Source organism: Arachis duranensis, chromosome 3, assembly GCF_000817695.3.
Source record: "Arachis duranensis cultivar V14167 chromosome 3, aradu.V14167.gnm2.J7QH, whole genome shotgun sequence".
NCBI lineage: Eukaryota > Viridiplantae > Streptophyta > Magnoliopsida > Fabales > Fabaceae > Arachis > Arachis duranensis.
In genome coordinates, this window is record NC_029774.3 from 115,812,619 (window position 1) to 115,837,133 (window position 24,515).

At 35.1% G+C, this 24,515-nt stretch overlaps 5 protein-coding genes and 1 long non-coding RNA gene across 6 annotated transcripts in view; 3 read left to right on the forward strand and 3 right to left on the reverse strand.

Moving 5' to 3' along the window:
- LOC107480418 (protein ACTIVITY OF BC1 COMPLEX KINASE 8, chloroplastic) overlaps positions 1–5,318 on the forward strand; it is a 7,200-nt gene extending 1,882 nt beyond the window's left edge. The window contains 18 exon segments of the mRNA XM_016100560.3: positions 5–125; positions 239–339; positions 623–721; positions 930–1,040; positions 1,148–1,227; positions 1,329–1,398; positions 1,896–1,969; positions 2,092–2,161; positions 2,236–2,324; positions 2,758–2,915; positions 3,378–3,458; positions 3,537–3,597; positions 3,715–3,769; positions 3,851–3,949; positions 4,062–4,151; positions 4,368–4,427; positions 4,508–4,635; positions 4,825–5,318. Coding sequence (XP_015956046.1) covers positions 5–125; positions 239–339; positions 623–721; positions 930–1,040; positions 1,148–1,227; positions 1,329–1,398; positions 1,896–1,969; positions 2,092–2,161; positions 2,236–2,324; positions 2,758–2,915; positions 3,378–3,458; positions 3,537–3,597; positions 3,715–3,769; positions 3,851–3,949; positions 4,062–4,151; positions 4,368–4,427; positions 4,508–4,624 — 1,536 coding nt within the window. The 3' untranslated portion in view covers positions 4,625–4,635; positions 4,825–5,318.
- A 1,242-nt stretch (positions 5,319–6,560) lies between these two features.
- Positions 6,561–9,006, forward strand: LOC107480416 (pentatricopeptide repeat-containing protein At4g19191, mitochondrial). Its single transcript, XM_016100557.3, has 2 exons — positions 6,561–6,733; positions 6,835–9,006. The coding sequence occupies exon 2, from the start codon at positions 6,949–6,951 to the stop codon at positions 8,920–8,922; it is 1,974 nt and encodes a 657-aa protein (XP_015956043.1). The 5' UTR covers positions 6,561–6,733; positions 6,835–6,948; the 3' UTR covers positions 8,923–9,006.
- Positions 9,007–9,778: 772 nt separating this feature from the next.
- On the reverse strand, positions 9,779–11,848 carry LOC107480417 (cytochrome P450 71AU50). Its single transcript, XM_016100559.3, has 2 exons — positions 10,957–11,848; positions 9,779–10,550 (listed from the first exon to the last, which is right to left on the reverse strand). The coding sequence occupies exons 1-2, from the start codon at positions 11,821–11,823 to the stop codon at positions 9,927–9,929; spliced, it is 1,491 nt and encodes a 496-aa protein (XP_015956045.1). The 5' UTR covers positions 11,824–11,848; the 3' UTR covers positions 9,779–9,926.
- Positions 11,849–13,020: 1,172 nt separating this feature from the next.
- On the forward strand, positions 13,021–19,275 carry LOC110279431 (uncharacterized). The gene is made up of 3 exons (XR_008006995.1): positions 13,021–13,503; positions 13,852–13,903; positions 18,959–19,275. It is a non-coding gene; the product is annotated as an uncharacterized LOC110279431 (long non-coding RNA).
- Positions 14,069–15,818, reverse strand: LOC107480412 (cytochrome P450 71AU50). The gene is made up of 2 exons (XM_016100553.3): positions 14,882–15,818; positions 14,069–14,767 (listed from the first exon to the last, which is right to left on the reverse strand). The coding sequence occupies exons 1-2, from the start codon at positions 15,746–15,748 to the stop codon at positions 14,144–14,146; spliced, it is 1,491 nt and encodes a 496-aa protein (XP_015956039.1). The 5' UTR covers positions 15,749–15,818; the 3' UTR covers positions 14,069–14,143.
- A 77-nt stretch (positions 19,276–19,352) lies between the features above and the next one.
- LOC107480415 (putative disease resistance protein At3g14460) lies at positions 19,353–23,570 on the reverse strand. Its single transcript, XM_052258862.1, has 2 exons — positions 19,744–23,570; positions 19,353–19,545 (listed from the first exon to the last, which is right to left on the reverse strand). The coding sequence occupies exon 1, from the start codon at positions 23,474–23,476 to the stop codon at positions 19,748–19,750; it is 3,729 nt and encodes a 1,242-aa protein (XP_052114822.1). The 5' UTR covers positions 23,477–23,570; the 3' UTR covers positions 19,353–19,545; positions 19,744–19,747.
- Between the last annotated feature and the right edge of the window lie 945 nt (positions 23,571–24,515).

Consider the following 24,515-nt stretch of genomic DNA (forward strand, 5'->3'; position numbering starts at 1 on the left):
TCAGGATCAAGTTCCTCCATTCCCCTCAGAGACTGCAATAGCTATTGTTGAAGAGGAGCTTGGAGCTCCTATAAAGAGCATCTTTGATCAGTTTGACTATGAACCGATAGCTGCTGCAAGTCTTGGTAATCAATGTTTTAACTTTGCATGGAATTACTTGCACTTAGGTTGCATTTCATAGACAATATTTGCTTAGAAGTCAGAAGAAATTAAATAGGTTATTTTTCTCCCAATTCAGGTCAGGTTCATCGTGCAAGGTTAAAGGGACAGGAGGTTGTTGTTAAAGTGCAAAGGCCTGGTCTCAAGGATCTTTTTGATATTGATCTTAAAAATCTGAGGGTCAGTACTGTAATAATTTCATACAGAAGTTACACCTCCGTTGCTGTTCAAATCTTATATAACTTCTGAAGACCTATTTACTTTCTCCTTAATATATCTCCTAACATAAGTAAACCGCCTAGTCCATCATTTTACTCTCATTTTTATTTATATTTTTGAAAAAAACCTAAATTATTTTGCTTTTTCTAGCATGATGAACTTTTTAATAATAGGACTTATAGAATATGGTGGTTTTTGCCACACTGTTTAAATCACTGATACACAGGCTCTTTTTACACTATAGGTTATAGCTGAGTATCTTCAAAAAGTTGATCCTAAATCAGATGGTGCAAAGAGGGACTGGGTTGCTATTTATGACGAGTGTGCGTCTGTTTTATATCAGGTGATAATATGATTAAATCCTGGAAAGTTGCTTCATGAATAAGTTAATTGAGATCAACTGAAGAATCTACATGCTATTTTTTAATTCTTTTGCAGTGAATTTAGTCGATAATATTGCATAAGAACACTGTGATAAAGAGACTGATTAGCTTCAGTATGATTGCATGTGTCTTGATGCTGTTAATGCAACATGAATTAACAATTTTCAGGAGATTGATTACACGAAGGAAGCTGCTAATGCAGAACTGTTTGCAAATAACTTTAAAAACATGGATTATGTGAAAGTCCCTACAATCATTTGGGATTATACCACACCACAGGTTTAACCTTGATTTTTACATAGAAATATATCAATTGCATAACTTACATTTTACTTTTGATACTTTATTTATCTATCTATTTTTACTCTTTTTTTTTTTCAACACAGATGCTTACAATGGAGTATGTTCCAGGGATTAAAATAAACAAAATACAAGCATTAGATCAGCTGGGTGTTGACCGAAAAAGGTTAATAGAATTGTTATCTTTTTACTTTCTATTTTTTCTCAACAACCTATGATGGCATCTAGAATTCTAATTAAAATATAAGGATCACTTATCTTATACAGGTTAGGGCGATATGCTGTTGAGTCTTACTTGGAGCAGATTCTATCTCATGGTTTCTTCCATGCTGACCCTGTAAGTTTTATATTCCGAGTTGCTAATCTCTGTCTCTCTTTTCTCTCTCTCTCTCTCTCTCTCTCTCTCTCTCACACACACACACACACACACACACACACACACACACACACACACAAATCATTTTTGGTTTTTGGATTATCTAGTGGTAAGTTTTGTGATGAAGCCAACATGTCATGATTACTATATATTTGAACATGCTCTTCAATACAAAAGGAAAATAATATGCTCTTATACTGCAATACTAAAGATTCTCTCACCTGAGAGTACAAGACTTCAGCCTCCCTAGGGTTTGATGCCATGGGCGGAAAAGTATTCTTGTTCTTGTGATGATGAATATGTACTGCCAAGCATCCAAAACTATACCAGCGACTCACTAAAACTCACTAACTTGCCATGTTCTTCTCTTTAACTGTGGAATAAACTATGTGTTAAATGAGGAAGTTAGATTTGATACTTCTTCTCGTGTGTTACTAATATTTAACTTGGCCATGCAGCATCCTGGAAATATTGCAGTGGATGATGTTAATGGCGGAAGGTTGATCTTCTATGATTTTGGAATGATGGGAAGGTATGTTAGTGTCTTTTCTGTTGATTTAAAATGTGATGTGGTTTTACAACTTACAAGTCAAACATTTTAAGCTTGGTGAGATGATTGGCTCTGCAATTATGTTTTCTGTCGAACATATACAGTATCAGTCCAAATATCCGAGAAGGATTACTGGAAGCTTTCTACGGGGTTTATGAGAAGGATCCAGACAAGGTAAAGTAACATTTCTGTGGTGGTCTCCCATAACATTTCTCAAGTTACTTACTGAGTGATTGTGCATTATGTAGGTCCTTCAAGCAATGATTCAAATGGGTGTCCTTGTCCCAACTGGAGATATGACTGCTGTGAGAAGAACAGCACAGTTCTTCCTCAATAGGTAGTTTATTGGATATATTTAGTAGCAATACATCAAAAGTAGAAGTGTCCTGACTCATACCACTTAAAACCATTTTATAGTGCCTAAATATGTAATCTGATCTTTTGATCTTTGGAAAGGCATTTCTTGCGCATTGATCCATGTTTGGGCTTAAGCTTTTAGTGTCCTGATTAGCTATGTTAGAAATATAGTAATATTTGCAAATAAGGGTTGGCTCAACTGGTAGGATCAAAGGAATTGGGTTTGATTCTCTTTTGGTCCTTGGTTGTAGACCATCTGTAATTAATACACTGAGATGTCATTGGGGCTCTTGGCATGCACTGGCCTAGAAGTAGAAGTAATGCAACCTTGGATCCCACTTTTCTTTTCTCCACCAAAGGAAAGGAAGTATACTAATGTTTAGCTGTATGTTTTTGACTAGTTAAGTTTTTAGCCTTATATCTTTTTTTTACTACATATATTTAATGGTAGAATAACTTCTAGCTGCACAAAGGAGAGAGAGAGAGATGGCAACAGCTGAACTTGGATTCAAAAAGCCGTTAAGCAAGGAGGAAAAAGTAATGAAGAAGAAAGAGCGTCTGGCTGCCATTGGTAAATCATCTGATCTAATTTTATTCCTCTTTAGGTGTGGATGCACACATGCAACAATTATTTTTGAGAAGCTGGTTATGCGTTAAAGATGAGAAGTAGGTGATTTCTATAATTCTATTGATGTATGTATACATGGTCTGGGTTTGAGCTATTGGCTAAAAAGTACTAGCTGGTCATTATTTTTAAGGCTAAAAAAGGTGGCATAATTACTTATGCTGGGCCTATAACACTTGACTGGCTCAAAGTGGGCTGAGGAAAAGCCTATTTGATAAAAAATTCATAAATTATTGTGTATTTTCTTTATTCAATCATAACAAACTAAATATAAATGTTTAATCAAGTCATCATTGCATTCCCACTCATTCCAATTTCCATGTTATCAAAATATATACTTCTGCAGTTCAGTAACATTATGCAACCCATGGATTTATCATTTACTCATAGCTGTCAAACTTTGAACAGGTGAAGATTTATTATCCATTGCAGCAGACCAGCCCTTCCGCTTTCCTGCTACATTCACATTTGTTGTTAGAGCCTTCTCAGGTAAATTCTAATAACTGTTTTGCTTTGCATGTCCGTCGCTTGTGATTGCCAGGTAACAAGTCATCATTGTTTCTACAGTTTTGGATGGTATTGGAAAGGGCCTGGACCCACGTTTTGATATTACCGAGATTGCCAAACCGTGAGTATTATCATCAACTTCATATAAATTATTTTTTCCTTTTAAAATTTAAAAGTTTTAAGTTACATGTTTTGAATACCCAAGTACCTTACCTGACTAGCCTTCCTGCTCTTGTAGTTATGCCATGGAGTTGCTAAGATTCCGTGAGGCAGGAGTTGAAGTTGTCCTAAAGGTAGTCATCATAAACCTGCTCTCCAGTGTGTTTGAATTCAGTCTATTATGATTTCTTTTCTCATATTCTTCTTATGTACAGGATTTCAGAAAGAGATGGGGAAGACAATCTCAAGCATTTTACAACTTATTTAGACAGGCTGACAGGGTTGAAAGACTCGCTGAAATTATCCAAAAATTGGTCTCTACTGGATTCTTGTTGATATGATTTTTGTACTGGATTTGCAATTTTTGTTTGTTCTGGACTTTTGGTACAGAGATCATAGCTTAAATGCACTTCAATTTTTCCACAGGAGCAAGGTGATCTAAAGCTTCGAGTTCGAGCTTTAGAATCTGAGAGGGCATTCCAACGTGTGGCCGCTGTACAGAAGACAATAGGCAATGTAAGAGAAGCTGACCCATGTCTTTGTTGAATTATAAGTTTACTTGGATTCTGTTTGCCAACCTGTAAAAATCGTTCATATATTTGTCATTTCTTTTTGGAGTTCGGCATGTTCTTATCTATTATTTTCTCCCTTATACTATGGGTGTGATTTTTTAATTTGACATAAATATTAAGTGGGGAATAATGCTTCTTGTTACCTTTGTGTGTATAACAGGCGGTAGCTGCTGGGAGCCTAGTAAATCTTGCAACAATTCTGTATCTCAATGCGATTAGGGTAAGTTTTTCATTCCCACATGTTTCTACGGCAATTATCAAGTCAGTTGATTGATAATTCCTTTCACATTATTTTTTTAGGTGCCTGCCATGATGGCGTATGGCTTTTGTACAATCTTTGCTTTCCAAGTTCTCTTTGGCATTGTGAAGATTAAGAAGTTAGATGAACGGGAACGGTTGATTACAGGGACTGCTTAAACAACTCCCAGGTGAGTGTTGCTTTATTTTTTCAAAACTTTGTTCAAGATTTAACATGTTCCTGTTAAAACAATAAGCATGAATGTCAATAAGGTGGTCAGGTTATTAGGCAACATACTATTGCTCTCCTTTTTCTTTATATTTTTTCCCATTGTGTTATATACCTGGTAGTACACATATTAACAACGCACCGCATGCAGGTAACATTATTCACATTTTACTCCTAAAACCCACAACCGGGGGCTTAGTAGTTGGGAATTAGAGCATTAAATGGATGGATTAGGAGGTCCGAGCAATAACCAACATCTTCAAACAATTATGCTGGACGCTTCTTCTGTCAATTGATTACTTCGCTCGAAGGATTGGGACTCTTTGTTAGCTAATCGGCTAGCCACATTTTTGTCATTAATGTGACACTCCCACTTCCATTAATATGACACTCCCACTTCCATCCCCTTCAAGAATGTATTCTCAATGACAGTGTGTCACTGAGGTTATTTCATATATATATTCGTACAGTAAAATTTATAGATAGTAGTGCAGGGCTTCTTATTGTAAATTTGTAATAACCATAATGTATGATGCACACGATGCAGCGTGCAGCCTCCAACAGAGTCTGACTGTGAGTACTGAGAAGCTTTTCTTGTAACACTGAGTACATAAATTTTGTTTAACAAAGATACAATTGTAAGTACATGTGATCCATATATTTAGGTTTCAGTTGCCGATTCAAATAGTTTATTCAATCCGAGTGATTGGTACTTGGTAGAGTTTATCATCAAGAAGTCAGCATCGTGTATCAAAATATTTCTTAGATTTTACACGATGGGCTTGTTTTCTCGTCTGAAAATTGCTTTCTTGTCTAGTTTTTACGATTCCAAACCAACACAAAGTGGACCGTACTGAATTCACACATAGTATCAAGAAAAGAGTGAATTAGTAAACGTGGACGAGAAAGAATTTAGGGTGGACAAAAATGATTTGTAAATATTAAAATAAGAGAAATATTAGAGGGTTATTAGAATTTATTATTAATTAGTCATTAATATTTATTTTTTATTATTAATTAGTCATTAATATTTAAAAATATGGACTAAAATATGTTGTTGGATTATTAAATTAAAAAAATTAAAATGACTAAAAATAATAGTAAAAAATAATAAATTCTAACAGTTTTTTAGTATTTCTATTAAAATACTATATTAAGTGTATACTAAAATTAACCGCTAATATTAGTTATTAGAATAGAATACATATTAAAATATAGTAACTGACTTTTATGACTCATTTTAATATATAAATAGTATTTTTAATATTATTAAAATACATCTCAATTTATTTTCGATAGATAAAAATATACACTAAAAATTTGTGAATATTAAATCTTTATGAACATCATGATATTTTTGTCTATTAAAAATAATTTTTGAAGTAAGTTTGATATTGTACTTAAAAGGATTGGTTTTGTTTCCTTAGAATAAACAAAAAGAAATTTAAACATTAATATAGAAGTCATTAAAGTTGAAAATTAATTTAACAAACAGATATTTTGTTAGCAAGAACCAAAAAGTCTAAGCCAACGAATTATAACCTAAATGACATAGATTTTTTATACTCAACTTAGAAGTAAGAGTTCGAATATCACTCCTAATTTAAAAAAAAAAGTCAAAAATAATTTTTATAAAGTACAACGTCAAAATTAACTATAACAGAATCCTCTTGCCCAAAACAGCATCAACACTCGTTCAAATTTGAGAAATTCCCGAATCCTGACTAAGGCCACGGGTTAAACCGTTAAACAACAATATTTCCCAAAATTAATATGCCACAAAATGGCACTTTGCAGTTTGCAGGTGTCAGTGTCAGTCACTGGTCATTTCTTAACATAGCACCTCTAAAATTTTTGCAACGATTTTTGGACTGAATTGGGCTAGGCCCAATGGAGGGAAGGGCACGTTTCGCTTGCATCTGTTGAGCCCATCCTCCAACCACAGCAACGACCTCCGACTAAAGTTGCCGGGACGAACCATCCGCCGGCCAGCTCCTCACTCTCATCCCATGGCCGAGCTGATAAATTCGACCCATTCTTCTGTTTGTGATTTCCATGAGGTAAAATTTCGTACTTTTTTTTTTGCATTGTTTTATTAAATTTCTTCTGCCTTGTTTGCTGAATTAATTTCTGAGTTAATCCCTACCCTCTGCACCAGCAGTAATGAGCGCAGCTGGTCCTGCTTGCAACAAGACACAATTGCCTTCAGTTCAGTTCAGTTCTCTTGTTTTTACTCATTGCTTCAAAAGAACAAGTTCAACTTCAAAGATGAGAGATGATCCTCTATCTTGTTGCTGTTACTGTTGCACCATTCATGAATCGTTTCTCGAATTTCTCAACCCTTTCCTTCTGGAACTCCAATATAAGACAAGCTGTGAACCAAGGCCATGCACAAAAAGCCCTTCTTCTTTTCCGCCAAATGAAGCAAACTGGGGTTACACCCAATGGTTCTACCTTTCCCTTCGTTGCAAAAGCCTGTGCCAGAATCTCCCGTCTCAGGAACTCCAAAATGATCCATGCCCATGTTGCCAAATCTTGCTTTCAGTCCAATGTTTTTGTGCAAACCGCGATGGTTCATATGTACATTAAATGTGGTCATTTGGAAGATGCACACCATGTGTTTGTTGGAATGCCCACTAGGGATATTGCTTCTTGGAATGCAATGCTTGCAGGTTTTTCTCAGAGGAATCTTGTTGACAGGTTTTTCTGTCTACTGCGTGAGATGAGGCATACTGGGATTCATCCTGATTCCGTCACTGTCTTGCTCCTGATTCAATCTGTTTTGGATTTGAAAAACCCAAATTTTGTGAATGCAGTGCATTGTTTTGCGATTCGAATTGGAGTTCATATTGATGTTTCTGTCGCTAACACTTTGATTGCTGTGTATGCTAAATGTGGTGACTTGTGTTCATCAGAGATAGTATTTGATGAAATTGACAGTAGTATTAGGTCTGTTGTCTCATGGAATTCTATGATTGCAGCATATGCAAATTTTGAAAAGTATGACAAGGCTGTTGATTGTTATAAAGGGATGCTTGATTGTGGACTTTTGCCGGACATTAGTACAATCCTCAATTTGCTTTCATCATGTGTGCAACCCAAAGCACTATTTCAAGGTCTGCTGATTCATTCTCATGGAATTCAGTTAGGTTGTGATGCTGATGTGTGTGTGGTGAATACTCTTATTTCTATGTATTCCAAGTGTGGGGATGTCCATTCTGCAAGATTATTGTTTGATGGCATGTCTGTCAGAACTTGTGTTTCATGGACTGTAATGATTAGTGGGTATGCGGAGAAAGGATATATGGATGAGGCATTAAACTTGTTTAATACAATGGAAGCATCAGGCGAAAATCCAGATTTGGTTACTGTGCTTGCTTTGATTTCAGGTTGTGGTCAAACAGGATCTCTTGAACTTGGGAAATGGATTGATAATTACTCTATTAACAAAGGGTTGAAAGAAAATATTGTAGTTTGTAATGCACTAATTGACATGTATGCAAAGTGTGGAAGTTTTAGCAATGCTAAGGAGCTTTTCTATTCTATGTCTAACAAAACTATCGTCACCTGGACAATCATGATTACAGCTTGTGCTTTGAGTGGAGATGTTAAGGATGCTTTGGACCTGTTTCTTGTGATGGTGCAGATGGGAATGAAACCAAACCACATAACATTTCTTGCTGTTCTCCAAGCTTGTGCTCATGGAGGTTTACTTGAAAGAGGATTGGAGTGCTTCAGCATGATGACACAAAAGTATGGTATAAGGCCTGGTATAGACCACTATTCATGTATGGTTGATCTTCTTGGTCGTAAAGGACAACTGAGAGAAGCTTTAGAAATTATTGAATGTATGCCATTTGAACCTGATGCTGGTATATGGAGTGCATTGCTGTCTGCATGCAAACTGCATGCTAAGATGGAGATGGCCAAATATGTTTCAGAGAGGCTATTTCAGTTGGAGCCCCGTGTGGCAGTTCCATATGTGGAGTTGGCTAACATATATGCATCAGCTGGGATGTGGGATGGAGTTGCAGCTATAAGAAGAAAGATGAAATATCTTCAAGTGAGAAAATGTCCTGGACAAAGCATTATCCAAGTGAGTGGCAAAACTCATATCTTTACAGTTGAATATAGACATCACCCTGAAGCCTTGTATATATATGATATACTAGATGGCTTGACTTCTCATTCTAGACAAGCCCAACTAACAAATTCAGAGGTAATTTCAAACATGGATATTATTGATTAATGATGTACATTTTGTTGAGTATATATTCTCTCTCATGGAAATAAAATTCTTAATTAAATGAATGTAGTGATTATTCATTTCTCACTTAATTTCTTTTTAATAAATACTTTTCCTGGTCTGATCACTGAATCACATTCAAATCAATCCAATCTAACATGAAATAATATTTCACTGTTATATTTTTGCACTATGAAGCCAATAAGTAGGAATGGCTAATAGATGATTGGCCCTAGGCATTGTGTGGCCAAACTCAGTCATGTTCAATTCACTTGGCAATAAATTGTTTTTAACTTCCAATCAAAGCAATGCACAAGCTGTGCCAACACTAACCAAACCACAGTTCGGGCTAACTGCAGTCCAGGACATCCTCTTCTGCCAGACCCAAACGGTATCAGTTGGAAGTCTGAAGTCTCTCCCTCTAACATCAGTCTATCTTCCCTCAGATCCTTCTGGCCAGAATTCCTCCGGCTCAGTCCAAATTCTAGGGTCTCATAATTGTCCATGCATTTATTATGACCCTGGAATTTTTTGGTATGAAGAAATTTTCAACATTGCAATCTTTCATAGATGGTGTGGTACCAGTAATGGTGACACTGGATGGATTCTCAAGGTTTCCTTGATGAACATGTCTAAATACTTCAACTTTTCCAATTCTGATTCCTCCACCACCCTATTTATACTCACCATATATTCCAACTCCATTTAAACTTTCTTCATCACCCCTGGATTCTTTATTACTGAAAGTGCTCGCTCAATTGCTGTAGCTGAAGTGTTCATTGAACCAACCAGCACATCCTATGTAGGAATTAAAGAAAATTAAAATGCGGTAGAGAAACGTGCATAGAAGAAATATCTGTTCTTACAATAATAAGCAACAAGAAAAATGATCTTTTATTTCTCATTTGCGATTCTCTGTCACTTTTATTCTCCCCATTTTGTTGGGTCTTACCAATGAATCTTATTCAAAGAGACCTAGTAAAGCAATTACATTTTTTTTTTTTGGCCTAACCCCGTTCATTGTGAAGACGATAAGAAGGAATGGCAAATAGATGATTGGCCCTAGGCATTGAGAGGCCAAACTCCTCACTCATGTCTAATTCACTTGGCAACAAGTTATTCGGTAACTTCCAATCAAAGCAATGCACAAGCTGGGCCACCACTAACCGAACAACAGTTAGGGCTAGCTGTAATCCAGGGCATCCTCTTCTGCCAGATCCAAATGGTATAAATCGGAAGTTTCTCCCTCTAAAATCAACGTCTATTCGCTCAAACCTTTCTGGCCAAAATTCTTCTGGCTTAATCCAAGCACTTGGATCTCTCATAATTGCCCATGCATTTATTATCACCCTGGATTTCTTGGGTATGAAGAAATCTCCAACATTGCAATCTTCCATGGATTGGTGTGGTATTAGTAATGGTCCCACTGGATGGATCCTAATGGTTTCCTTGATGACCATGTCCAAATACTCCAATTTGTCCAAGTCTGATTCCTCCACTACCCTCTTTATTCCCACCACAGATTCCAACTCCATTTGAAGATTCTTCGTCACCCTTGGATGCTTTATTAGCTCTGAAAGTGCCCACTCTATTGCTGCAGCTGAAGTATCTGTTGAAGCCAGCATCATATCCTGTGTGAAATATAAAGGATAATCATAACTTGGAAACATGCATAAATGAGAACTACAATATATCTATTAGTAGTAATAAATAATAATCAGTGTGAGGAGCTTTTATGTCAATTAGGATTGCCAAATTTGTATGACAAGTGAAGTACTAAGAGTGTCCACTAAAGATAAGATCACTCTAAAAATTTCTTATATAAGAAAAATTTTTTCAAACATTTTTGAAAAATTACTGAAATGATCATGTTGGTGACAAAATTATCCATTCTTTTTGTAGATTTGTCAAAGAAATCAAGCCATTTAGATATATAAATGAACTTTCTATCTTCTATGAATTTTTGTTTTCAGTCAACAATTTTGGTACTTCACTATTTGTATGATTTGGAAATGCTGAATTATAGATGTCATTTACCAGCAATATGGCTTTGATATCCGGGCGATCAACACGATAATCAGATTCTTCAGTGCCAAGAAATCCCAACATGACATCCACAAAGTCCTTGACCTTGTCTTCTTTCCTATCTGATTGCATGTGCTCATCAATAACTTTCTCAAAAAAGTTATCAAATATTTTCCCCGTTGCCTTCATGCCCTTAGTTAATCCTTGAAGGTTAAGTGCACCAACATACGGAATATAGTCACCTATGTTTGGAACGGCGGCTAAACGCAATGACTCTTGCATCACAGCTTTGAACCCTTTTTTATCCATGTCCTGATCCATGTATTTCTTTCCCAGAACCATTCTACAACTCATGTTAGCACTCAGTGTTGCAACCTTGGCACTAACATCAACGGCAACACCATCATTGGCTGCATCTCTCAGAAGCTTGATAAACGAGTCAATCTCCTCTTGCCTCATGCTCCTGAAAGAGTTGATCTTTGTTTGGCTTAGTAGTTCCAAGGTGCACATCTTACGCATGTTGCGCCAATAAGGACCGTATTCACCAAAGACAATGTCCCTCTGCCCCCAAAAGATGTACTTTGCAGCTTCACTGGGTGGTCTACTTGCAAAGACATGGTCATGGATCTTAAGGAACAATTCAGCAGCTTGCGGTGAAGAAACAACTATGGTGGGCACAAAACCTAGGCGCAAGTGCATGATAGATCCATATTTTTGTGCTAGCCGGTGAAGATCACGATGAGGATGTCCCCCCAAGAGGTGAAGGCTTCCCAAGATTGGCAACCCTCTTGGACCAGGAGGTAATCTCTTAGCCTTGTTGTTGCATCCCCATAGCCACAGACAAATAAGTGAAAAAAAAATTATTGCTATGAAAAACATCTAAGCAATTTTGAATTGTTGAATGTTGATATTTTAATTTGATACGGAGAGTGTCTCTCGACTTGCAATATATAGGTGAAGTTCAGATATCTGTAGACAAGATTTAAAGGTTAAAACCATGTGCAAAACGATTTGTTTGTGTAATAAGTTAAAGATTTAAGTTTTTAGTTAAAATATGTTCTAAAAACACATATTAAGAATATAAAAATAAAAAGTTTTAAATTTTTATGTATTCGATATATTAAAAATGTAAAAGTTTTAGTTAAATATCTTCTTATGATAATAAATATGAGAAAACAATAAATAGGTCCCTAACCGTTTATCTTTATCTCAAAGACAAAAATTTTCCTCATTTTCTTAAATGCGAGACATCTAAGTCTCTCGGGGGGACTTATTTGTCCTTAACTCCTTATACATTTTAGACGGAAGGACTTAGATGTCTCACATTTTAGAAGGTGAGGGATGTTTTTGTAGTTTTAATTAGTCAAGGATTTATATCTTTTCGAATTAAAAAGTCAAGTATCTATTTATCTTTTTTTCTAAATGTGTTTTTTAAGGGATTGTGTTAATTAAATAACAATACTATTTGCACATCAAAATAAATCACTGTATATTTGTATATAAATATATGTGTAGTTTAAATCATTTTTAGTGTGTATTTTATATCTTAATGTATATTTTATATTATAACTAATTTTGGTATACATCTAACATGGTTAATTAAACAGATCTAAATTCTCTATTTATTATATTTTATTTCAATGGCTCAGATTTAGAAGTTAAAATTTAAGGCTTATGGGTTAGAATCTAAGATTCAGAGTTCATAATTTATGATTTAGAGTTTATGATTTAAAAGTTAAGAAAATTTATGATTTAGGTTTTTAGAGAGCGCTGTACCCTTTACTTTCTTGAGAGCTCATTAACATTCTTTGTTTTTAAGACACGTTTTTAAAAGACCCTTAATTTAATTAATAAAGTCTGCAAGCAATAATGCTGTAAAAGCAGCTTTTGACTTTAACAAAATAAAACAAAATAAAAAAGAAGAGTTGGTAGAAGAATTCGTAAAAGCCACAAAATCAATCTTGAAAAGGTTAAATTTCGATACAGTAAAGTGAGAGGAATTCGACACAAATATCCCTCCCAATAAAAAACCACAAATATTGCACAACATAGTCTGATTTAGACTCATCAACACCATTTTAGCTGAATATGTAATCAATAAACTCATTTTCTTTGTGTTCTTTTTTTTTTTCTCCTTTGTTTTGCTTCTCTTTCCTTTTTTTTAATCATCATCTTCATTTTTTTCTTACTATTTTTTCGTCCATTCTTTATTTAGAAAACAAAAGCTGTCTCTTATAATAGGCTCATCAAGACCTCGCTGAATATGTAATCAATAAACTCGTTTTCTTCTCTTTTTTTTTTTTTGCCACTTTTGTTTTGCTTCTGCCTTCTCTTTTTTCATTTTTTCATTTTTTTTTGTTTTTATCATTGTCATCATTCTTTTTTCTTACTGTTTTCTATTCATTCTTTATTTAGCTGGATAACATAAGTATGTTTTTTTTTATCATAAAAAGAAGAAAAAAAAAATAGAGAATGCAGATGAAGATAGAGACAATTGACAAAAGTCAATAGCTGGAACCATTAAGAGAGCAATGGCAGAAAAGCGAGGAATGGAACTAGGTATCTCTTATATTCACTTACCTAACTGCTATATTGGCATACATAAGTCATGTGCATCTAACTGATTAACTAACTAAGCTAACTGTCAGCTTGTAAATGCAACTCACATACAAGTGAAATGACATTCTAATGCAAGCAATCACTGACAACAATAAAGAAAAAAAATAGAGAAGAGAATAACATGAAGGAGAGAACTAGAAGATAGAAGAAAGAGAACATACATGATTTTCGTTTTTATTAAAACCGTGGTGATGGCTAAAAAACTGTACGGAAGTGATAATTGTTTTCTATTACTACAAAGATTGTTTTTTATTCTTCACTTTTTCTATGTATGTTTGGTCTATGTAGGATATGCTAGATGGCTTTGACTTCTCATTCTACACAAGTAACTAGCTCAGAGGTAAATTTCGAACATGAATATTATAGATATATGGTGTTTATTTTTCTGTGTTTGGTATTAGATTTTGCTAGTATATATATATATATATTATCATAGAGATAGAATTCAAAGGAAGGAAAGTGGTAATTTATTTTCCAACAAAGCTTTTCTTCCTTTTTTCGCCAGGTCTCTCCTATCAGCGAATCACATTCTAGTTGATCTAATGAAATATTATATAAACTTTACCATTACATTGTTTTCCTAACCACTTTCATTGTTGAGCCGATAAGTAGGAATTGCAAATAGATGATTGGCCCTAGGCATTGTAAGGCCAAACACCTCATTCATGTCCAACTCACTTGGCAACATCCCGTTTGGTAACTTCCAATCAAAGCAATGCACAAGTTGTGCCACCATTAATCGAACCACAGTTAGCCCTAAGTGTAATCCAGGACATGCTCTTCTGCCAGACCCAAATGGTATCAGTTGGAAGTGTTTCCCTCTAACATCGATGTCTCGTCCCTCAAATCTCTCTGGCCAGAATTCCTCTGGCTCAGTCCAAGCACTTGGGTCTCTCATAATTGTCCACGCATTTATTATCACCCTGGAATTTTTGGGTATGAAGAAATCTGCAACCATGCAATCTTCCATAGATTGGTGTGGTATTAGTAATGGTCCCACTGGATGAATCCTCATGGTTTCCTTGATGACCATGTCTAAATACTCCAATTTGTCCAAGTCTGACTCCTCCACCACCCTATTCAAACCCACCACAGATTCCAACTCCATTTGAACTTTCTTCATCACCCTTGGATGCTTTATTAGCTCTGAAAGTGCCCACTCAATTGCTGTAGCTGAAGTGTCCATTGAACCAACCAGCATATCCTATGTAGGAACTACGAAAATTAAAATGCTATAAAGGAACATGCATAAGTGAAATCTATGACATTTATTTGTAAAAGTTAGGACTTTGAAAAAGCTCTACTATTTGTAGTTTACCAACAATATTGCTTTGATATTAGGCTGTTCAATACGATATTCAGATTCTTCAGTGCCAATAAAGCTCAACATGACATCCACAAAGTCCTTAGCTTTGTCTTTTTTGTTTTCTGATAGCATGTGCTCATGTATAACTTTGTCAAGGAAGTCATCAGAGATTTTGTGCACTTTCTTCATGCGCTTAATTAACCCTTGAAGATCAAGTGCACCGATGTAAGGAATAAAGTCACCTATGTTTGGAGTTGCTGCCAAATACAGTATCTCTTGCATCACAGCTTTGAACCCTTTCTCGTCCAAGTCCTGGTCCATGTACTTCTTGCCCAAAATCATTCTACAACTCATGTCTGCACTTAGTGCTGCAACCTTGGCACTAAGATCAACAGCAACCCCATCACTAGCGGCTTCTCTCATAAGCTTGATAAATAGGTCAACCTCCTCTTGCCTCATGCTTTTGAAGGAGTTGATTTTGGTGTGGCTCAGTAATTCCAATGTGCACATCTTACGCATGTTGCGCCAGTAAGGGCCATATTCAGCAAAAACCATATTTCTCTGCTCCCAAGAGATGTACTTTGCAGCTTCAATAGGTGGTCTGCTAGCAAAGACATGGTCATGTGTTTTGAGGAACAATTCAGCAGCTTGGGATGAAGAAACAACAATGGTTGGCACAAAACCTAGGCGCAGGTACATGATGGGTCCATGTTTTTGTGCTAGTTTGTGCAGAACGCGATGGGGGTTAGCTCCCAACTTGTGAAGGCTCCCCAAGATTGGCAATCCTCTTGGACCAGGAGGTAATCTCTTACCCTTCTTGCTGCATCCCCAAAGCCACAGACAAGTTAAAGAAACCAAGAATATTGCTATGGAAAACATCAAAACAATTTTCGGTCTGTTGAATGTTGATACTTAAGTTCAGTGTTTGTAAGGTGTTAGTGGTATTTTAGAAAGTGAATTGGTGGTTCAAAGAAAGCTGATTGTTACTTGTGATTCCAAGAGTGTTACTCAGTTTCTTCCTAAAGCCAAAAACTGCAGAAATAGTGAGGATAAGATGGTGAAAACGGTTCTTAGGTAATGGGAAGTCACAATCCAACATTCATTGAGACAAAGCAGCCGTTGTTCTTGGCGGACCACTCTCCGGTAGATATTTTACATTACAACCAAAAAAGAAAGAAAAGACAAGTAGCTGCTTAGATTCAATGTTGAGTGAATCAGTTGTCGTTTTCTCTTATTATCTTGCAACTACCTACAACAATCTGTATGTATACTCTTTATTTCTTGTTCTTTTTCAAACTACGTAGGACACCACCATCGGTCCCTCCTCCAACCAGACTTGCTCTTCAATTTAGATTTTATTTGATAGGAAAATATCTTTATGGATTGGAGAAATATCAAATGTCTCTTCTTACAATTATGAGCACTCGTCAAGGTAAATGATAATTAATTTCTCACTGGGATTATTTTTTCTCTCATTTTACTCTCTTGATTTTGTTGCATTTGATCAATGAATCTTATTCAAATGGAACAAATAAAACATAAAAACATGATTACATTATATTTTTTTGCTTAATCACTTTCATTATGAAACCTGTAAGTTGGGATAGCAAATAGATGATTGGCTCTACAGATCGAGAGGCTAAACACCTCAGTCATGTCCAATTCACTTGGCAACAAGTTATTTGGTAACTTCCATCAAAGCAATGCACAAGCTGTTGCCACCACTAAACTACTGTTAGACCTAACTGGGATCCGGGACATCCTCTTCTGCCAAATCCAAATGGTATTAGTTGGAAATCTCTCCCTCTAACATCAATGTCTCTTCCCTGACAGCTTCTCTGGCTCACTCCAAGCAATTGGGTCCCTCATAATTGCCCCTGTATTTATTACAACTCTGGATTTCTTTGGTACGAAGAAATCTCTAACCATGCAATCTTTCATAGATTGGTGTGGTAATATTAATGGTGCAACTGGATGGGTCCTTATGAATTTCTTGATGACCATGTCCGAATACTCCAACTTGTCCAAGTCTGACTCCTCCACCATTCTCTTCATACCAACCACAGATTCAAACTCCATTTGAAGTTTCTTCATCACTCTTGGATGCTTTATTAGCTCTGAAAGTGCCCACTCTATTGCCGTTGCTGATGTATCCACTGAACCTGCCAGCATATCCTGTGAAGTGGCGTGACTTATCTCATTTACACGAGATATGCACAAGCTTATTTCGTTTACACTGTAAACGAGATAAGTAAAGAAACGCAAATTTGTAAATAAGCTAGAAATTACCTATAGTCTTTCAGTTCTTTTTATTTTCTACACTTTTTTTTGTGAAATGCATAGTACTGCAGTAATGTTGGATCATTGTTTTGATTTTAGGATCAGCAGTGAAATGATATTTAACAAATATAAATGCCACCAAAAAGTGAAATTGCAAAGAAGTTAAATAAAGTTCGATAGAAAATAAAGTGATCACAAGCATAATTTAATTGCCATAATATTACAAGTTATAAAGAAAGGATTTTCAATATAGACATTTTAGAACAAAGTACTAGTAGCCATCCTCGTTAAGTCCCAAAAGATCAAATATTCTAAGACAAGTGTAATAACCACAAAAAAAAAAAATTAAAAGATTAATAAATAAATAAAACCTATAGGATCCACTTCACTTCATATTTTTTTTTCTCTTTCTTTTATCTATCCACAACACACTCTTACCCCATTCGTTCAAGTTTCATTTTCTTCTCCCAATAGAGCACACACACATAATCCCTCTCCTTCTACTTTCACTTTCTCTCCTTTCTTTCTAACAAATCTCCACTATGTTAATTTTGTTTTTCCCTTTCTTGTCATATTTCTAACACAATGTATCTACATCCTATGTACTCATATCACTCATTTCTTTTCTCACAACTCCACTAAAGAAGTTCCATCTTAGCGGGTGAAGGAAACAGTAATAATTTCGAGTTTCAGTGATTATTGAGACTTAAAGAAAATTCTTTGACTCAATAATTACTCATTGTATCAACCGGTGGTTTAGTAATGCATTCAAAATTGTCTGCAGAGTTGATCTTGGTTTATTGGCACCAAGTTGTGAGTATGCTTTATATCTATGATTGTTTTGTGTACTCTATAATTATTTCTAATTTCGTTTATGAAATTAGTATTTGAAGAATTTGATTTGATTATAATATTTGAGTATTTGACTTATTTTAATTAAATGATTACTTTATAAAGATTATATTTTTAGAAAATACACGAGACTATATATTTGTTATATGAAATTTTTGTAAATGTAGAGTTGCGATTGGTTTGCATTTTTATTTTCTGTTTTTATTTTCAATATTTTCTATTTTCTGAATTTTGTGAAGAAAAAAGTAAAAATAGAAAATAGGATATTATTGTTTTTACTGTTTTCACTTTTTTCTTCACAAAATGTAAAAAACAAAAAACACTGAAAATAAAAATGCAAACTAAACATACCCTAGAATATTTAATTTTACCAAATTATAATTGTATTTTGGAAAATTTAAAATATTTTTGGTTTATTATTTATCTATATGTTCTAAACTTATGAAATATGTTAAAATTTCTTATGATTTGGGATGAAATTATTCGATACATTATTTGATTTGATTTGATTTGATTTAATGATCTGTATTGGAAGAATTAAATATCTTGCCTTACTTGAAATTAATATGATTTGAATTGGTTTGGGAGACTCAAACTAGAAAACCATAATTAACGACGGTTATGACATTAACCTAGATGCATTTGGCTCAGGCCTCAACTAGCAAGAATGTTGCTAGCCTAACGTGTAGGCCACACGTTAGTTCTGTTATATTGTACGGGCACATAAAAGAAAAGGACTATCCTTAAACCTCAAGTGTGTATTATTTGATTTGATTTGATTCGACTTATGGATTGAGTATTTCCTTATCGATTCACTTCATTCTGTTATTTATAATACGTTGTAAATAAAAATATACTTTTGATAATATTATTTATATAGTCTCATGAATAGATATATTGCCTATTCATTGAGTTGCAAAACTCACCTTATCAATTTCTCTTGTTTTTCAGTCACAGATATCAATCCTAGTACGATATGCCAAATTTCTTGGCAAGCAACTTGAAGACAGCGAGTTCTTTTGTCAAATTCTTAGATGCTTATGTTCCACATTTCACATGTAGGATCCAGTCATATTAGACTATTTTATGTCTTGTCAAAATAATGTGTAACTTATTTTTCTTAAATTGCTTTTCATAGTTCTAAGGTTTTAAAAACAGTTGTAAATTCAATGTTTAATTTGGATAAGACTTGTTAGGCTTGCTTAGGGATAATTTCCTTGAGGACCAGTCATGACTCATTTTGGGTCGTGTCAAGAAGAATATTTTACTCCTGCATATTATGATAATATATTTTTCCTGATCTTATGTAGCTTAGTATATGTAAAACCTGTTTGATAACGTGTCCAAAAGAAATTATACAAGGCATTAGATGAGTTTATAATAATATGAAAATAACTCTTCATCTATTTAAAAGAGTTACAAATCTAGCAACCAGTTGCAAGCATAAATCCCAACTTACTCTTTTAGTTCTTGCTGATGTTAAGGATAGGTATGTTACAATATGTTACCAAAATTTAGATAGCATGCTAGGCACTGATATATCACTGTATACAAACAAAACAAGGAAGAAATATAGTTACTGTTAGTAAACAATAATTTGATCCTTTTATTGTGAAAGCTTATACACCTCATGCTTTAGAAACAAGAAAATTTTCAAGCTATCATTTTTTTTCCCTCTGCAAAACAGCATAATGTTTCTTTTAAAAAAAGGAAATGACAAACATGAGAGACTAGAGAATTACCTACTCAGAAATCTCTATTGAGAAACTGTTCGACTTGAATGGTGGGGATGTGGGAAATTTTGGGCCAGATTAGTTGATGCTTGTTCCTGCAGTGTTCTCCCAGCAAATCACAGCTATAAATTTGAAGTAGCAAGAGAGAGGGAGGCAACTTTTCTCCTTCCATATTCTCCAGATTTGGACAGCAATAAATGTGTAGTTGTTGGAGGGAGGCGAGGTGGAGAAGCCCGTTGCACTCCAATGTCTCCAGATTATTGAACAACCATATCTCAAGAGTGGTAAGGGAGGGAAGGTGAGGCAACGAACCCACCTCTGGGTATGACTTTATGTTCTCGCACTTATAACCTGAAATTTTAAGATGAGTGAGGGCGTCCAAGTTACCCATCCATGATAGATCCCTCATTTGTTGCTCGCAAATTCCCACAGCAAGTGATTTCAAGTTAGGCGGTAAACCACCCTCTGGCAACCTCCAAGTGTCTGAGAAACCATATATGTCGAGAGACTGTAAACTTGGGAGTAGACTATTCATGTCATGTGGTAATGCCTCTAAAATGTTGCAGTATCTGAGCTCGAGATGAGTCAAGTTGGGTGCAGCCAGTCCTTCTCCTGCAAATGACACTAATTTGTTGCAGTACTCGATGGTGAGATGTTGAAGAGCAGCATGTGGTGGCTCTGACATTGAGAATGATTCCAGATTCCTACACCCTCTTATCTCGAGATTCTTGAGATTGGGAAAGACATCCAACGACAAGGAGGCCAGTGAATCACAACTCTCTTCTATTAGTAGCTCTACCAAATCATACTTCTGCTGCTGTTGCTCGGGGAATTCTAGTTTTCTACACCTCCAGATTTGCAGCTTTTGCAAATATTTGGGAAAACAATTGCCCGGTAAGAATACATAAGAGGAATACCCTGCGATGTGTATTTCTTGGAGGCAACTTAGATGGTTGGTGCTGATCATTGCCTTAAATGCAGACTCCTTCACAGATTCACATCCCCTTATTGTTAAAGTATCCCCACCAAGAAACATGTCCCCAATGCCTTCTCCTATAAAATAGTCGTCTATACGTAATTCGCGAACTTTGGAAACATCCGACAAAGAAGAAATGATTCTCAAGAATACCTCATGAAGTATCTCTTCCTTCAACATAGGACACTCTGATATTCGAAGGATCTTAAGCTGAGGAAAAGCTTCTGAGTCAGGTAAGTTCCACTCCTCCCAACATGCCATATCAAAAAATTCCAAACTCTGCAGTGAAGGAAACGGTGGAATATGCGAAGAATGATGATCTTCTTCATTCTTGTAAAACTCATTGCCAATACTCCTAAGCTGATCGAAACCTTCAATTAGCAGGGACTTAAGAGATGACAGTTGTCCAAGTGAAGGCAGCATGCAGCAATTCTTGCAACACATCAGAGACACACGTGTCATGTTTTGGTAAGAGGAATGCCCAACCCAATTTGAAAATATTGTTCCTCTGTATCCATCAATTGTCAACTCTCTGAAGCCATTGTGTGGTTGCAAGTTGTTGAGTATATCTCTTTCAATTTGTGTGTTTGAAACCATAGCATCACCTGAGCACCACTCCAACAACAAGCTATCAATTTGCTTCTTATCTATTATCCTTGCACTCCTTGCTTCTTTTACATCGACAACATTCTCCAACTTCTTAATCTCAAGTGATCCATGAAGATTTACAAGCCCTCCTAACTGTTGGATTCCATTGTCTTCGTGCTTGCCCACGACAAAATAACTTAAAATGTGTAAATGATTCAAATTGCTCATTTTTCTGGGCATTTCTTCCAAAGAAGTTTCTCTAATATCAAGATGCCGCAAACTCACAAGATTTTGCAAACCACTAGGCATCGGAGTTAGCTTAGAACAATAATACAACTTCAGTGTTTGCAAATTATACAAGTTGCACAAAGACTCCGGCAATGTCTTTATATTTGTATAAGAGAGATCCAAGTAGCGCAAATGAATCAATTCTCCTATTGAATTAGGCAACACATCAAGTTTATCAAAGGATAAAACTCTCAAGTATTTACACTTCGGTAATATGTCACATGTTGCCTCTTCAATGTTGCAGTTAGGAGATGAGAGATCGCCAAACAATAATAATGTCCTCAAAGATTCTACTTTAGAAATCAAATTAAGAAGTTTCGAGCTACGATGATTTAAATTTACACATAAATGCCGAGTCTGCATCCTTATCTCCTCCTCTTTACCAAGTTCTTCTGAGTTGCAATAGAAATCCCCAGCAAGGAATATTGCTAAATCATGCAAGAGATCGTGCATCACAAAATAATCATGAGCAATTTGAAGCTTTGTGAAAAATAATCTGGAAGTTAGTTCATCAAAACACTCACAACCAACTTCTTCTAAACTCTCTCCTCTCTTTGGTGGTGGTAAAAGATCTTCTGCCATCCACAAAAGGATTAGTTCGTCCTTTTTAAATTTATAATCCTTGGGATATAAAGCACAATAAACAAAACAACGCTTTAAATGTGGAGGAAGATGGAAGTAACTTATCAGCAATGCTGGAATAATCTTACTCTTCTCCACAGAAAATTCCCAAATATCACTCATTAGTATCTTGTTCCATTCCTCAACATCATGCTTTGTACGTAACAATCGTCCAAGTGTTTCTGCAGCTAATGGCATGCCACCACACATCTTGACAATCTCTCTACCAATTCCTTCAAGTGCTGCATTTCCATTAGATTGTGGAAATGATGCATTGTCTGCAAACACTGACCAACAATAGTCTTCCGACAACCCTCTGAGAAAATAAGGGTGACAATTCTGAACTGCTAAAGCAACATTTTTCCCACGAGTAGTCAGAAGAACAATACTTCCTTTCTTCCCATATTGGAAAGGGGTCAAAAAATTGATCCATCTGTCACCATCATCACTCCAAACATCATCCAGAACAATAAAGAACTTCTTATTCAACAATTTTTCTTTCAAAGCATGGTGAAGTGAATTGAAATGGTCAAGACACTGAGTATGCGGAGAAATCTCCTTTAAAACATTCTTTGTAGTCTCAGCAATATCAAAATTTTCTGAAATACAAACCCATGCTCTTAGATCAAATCCCTTCATGAATTCCTCCTCATTGTTGTATACTGATTGGGCTAATGTTGTTTTACCAACCCCACCTATGCCAACAATAGCGATCACAGATAAGTTATGCTCACTGTTGTCATTCAGCATCTTGATTAAGGCCTTCTTGTCATCCTCCCTTCCATATACCTTCCCTCTTACAAGAGAACTGGACGGAATCCTCCATGATGAGCTACCAGTGGGAATCTTTTCAAGACCAAGGTTATCTTTTTGTTTTCCAAGATCCTCTATTCTTCTAACCACCCTTTCCATATTATCTACCATCTCCCTATCTCGGTTGATGAAAAAGTTAATGGTGTTGAGGAAAGGACGTACCTCCTTTTGAGTGGGGGATTTGGTGAGGACAGTGTCGAGCAAGTCCTCAGCACAGTAAACAGCATCCCGGAGACTATCGAGCCACTTCCTCACAGATGGATTACCGAACTGCTTCAACTCAGCGTCGGCAACAAGAGCTTCAGCACCCAACAGAGCAGTCTTCAGCCTTTGAACCAAGTCAGGGCCAAGTTTCTTGCCCAAGACCAAGTTGACAGCATCAGTTGTAAGGAACCGGTCAAAGACAACGTTAATGAAGCCAGAAAGAAAAGCTCCACCAACAAGTGCACCAGCCATGATATGATCTCAACAAGTTATCAGAAATTTAGATATAAAGGTGAGTAAAAAATGCAATGATTGCAGGCTTTGTAACCGAACTGTGCGTTAGTTTATCAAAGCTTACAGTGAAGATGAAGAAGCAGTTCTCAATCATTTGTATTGTAGGCAATAAGACAAAGACAATTGACTATACAGGGGTATGAGACTATGAGGGGCCTAATAATTAAATATTGGTGATATTAGTGTTGGTGAAATTGGTTTTTATAATTAATAAAAAAATATAAATGAGTAATGTAAATAATGTTTTGAATAAATAAAATTTTTGTAGTATTATCTATTTTATTTGTTGTAATAGGGGGTTGAGTTTTAATATATTTTATGGAGACAAATGTCTTGGTAATAGTGTATTGTTGAAAGTTTTTTTATAAAGCTAAAAATCATTTATTTTGACTTATATAAGTGTGAAGTTGTATGAATTTTTTAATTGGAATAGTGCTTATTTTTATTGTTGTCTTGGAGTGTAACTAGATTTAAGATAGTTATGTCTCAATTTTTTTGTTTTTTTTATCAAATAGTACAAAAATTATTGTAGTATTTTAATCTAAAATTTTTAATTTAATTTTAAATCTGTAATAATTATTGAGTTAATAATTTATAATTTGATGAAATTTTTATGATAAGTATAATTTAATGAAATTTTTATTAATTTGAATATATAATAATTTTTTATATTGTAGCACAAAAATTTTATTTTTTGTGAACTTTTCTTTGACATTTATTTTTTTTCTAATGCACACAGTTTTTTAATGACATCTATAATAATAAGAATAAAAATTTTAGAATATATATTGAATAAGTTATTTTTAATAAAAATAATTTAAATCACATAAACTAAAATATTTAGTGATATTTTGTTTAATCCATTATGTCATACAATGTTTCAAGTGATACAAACCTAAAATAATATTTAAAAATGATCAAAATTGATTCGTTGATTTAAATAACATATTGAAATAAATATAGTTATAAGAATTTTAAAATATAATTATAAGAATAT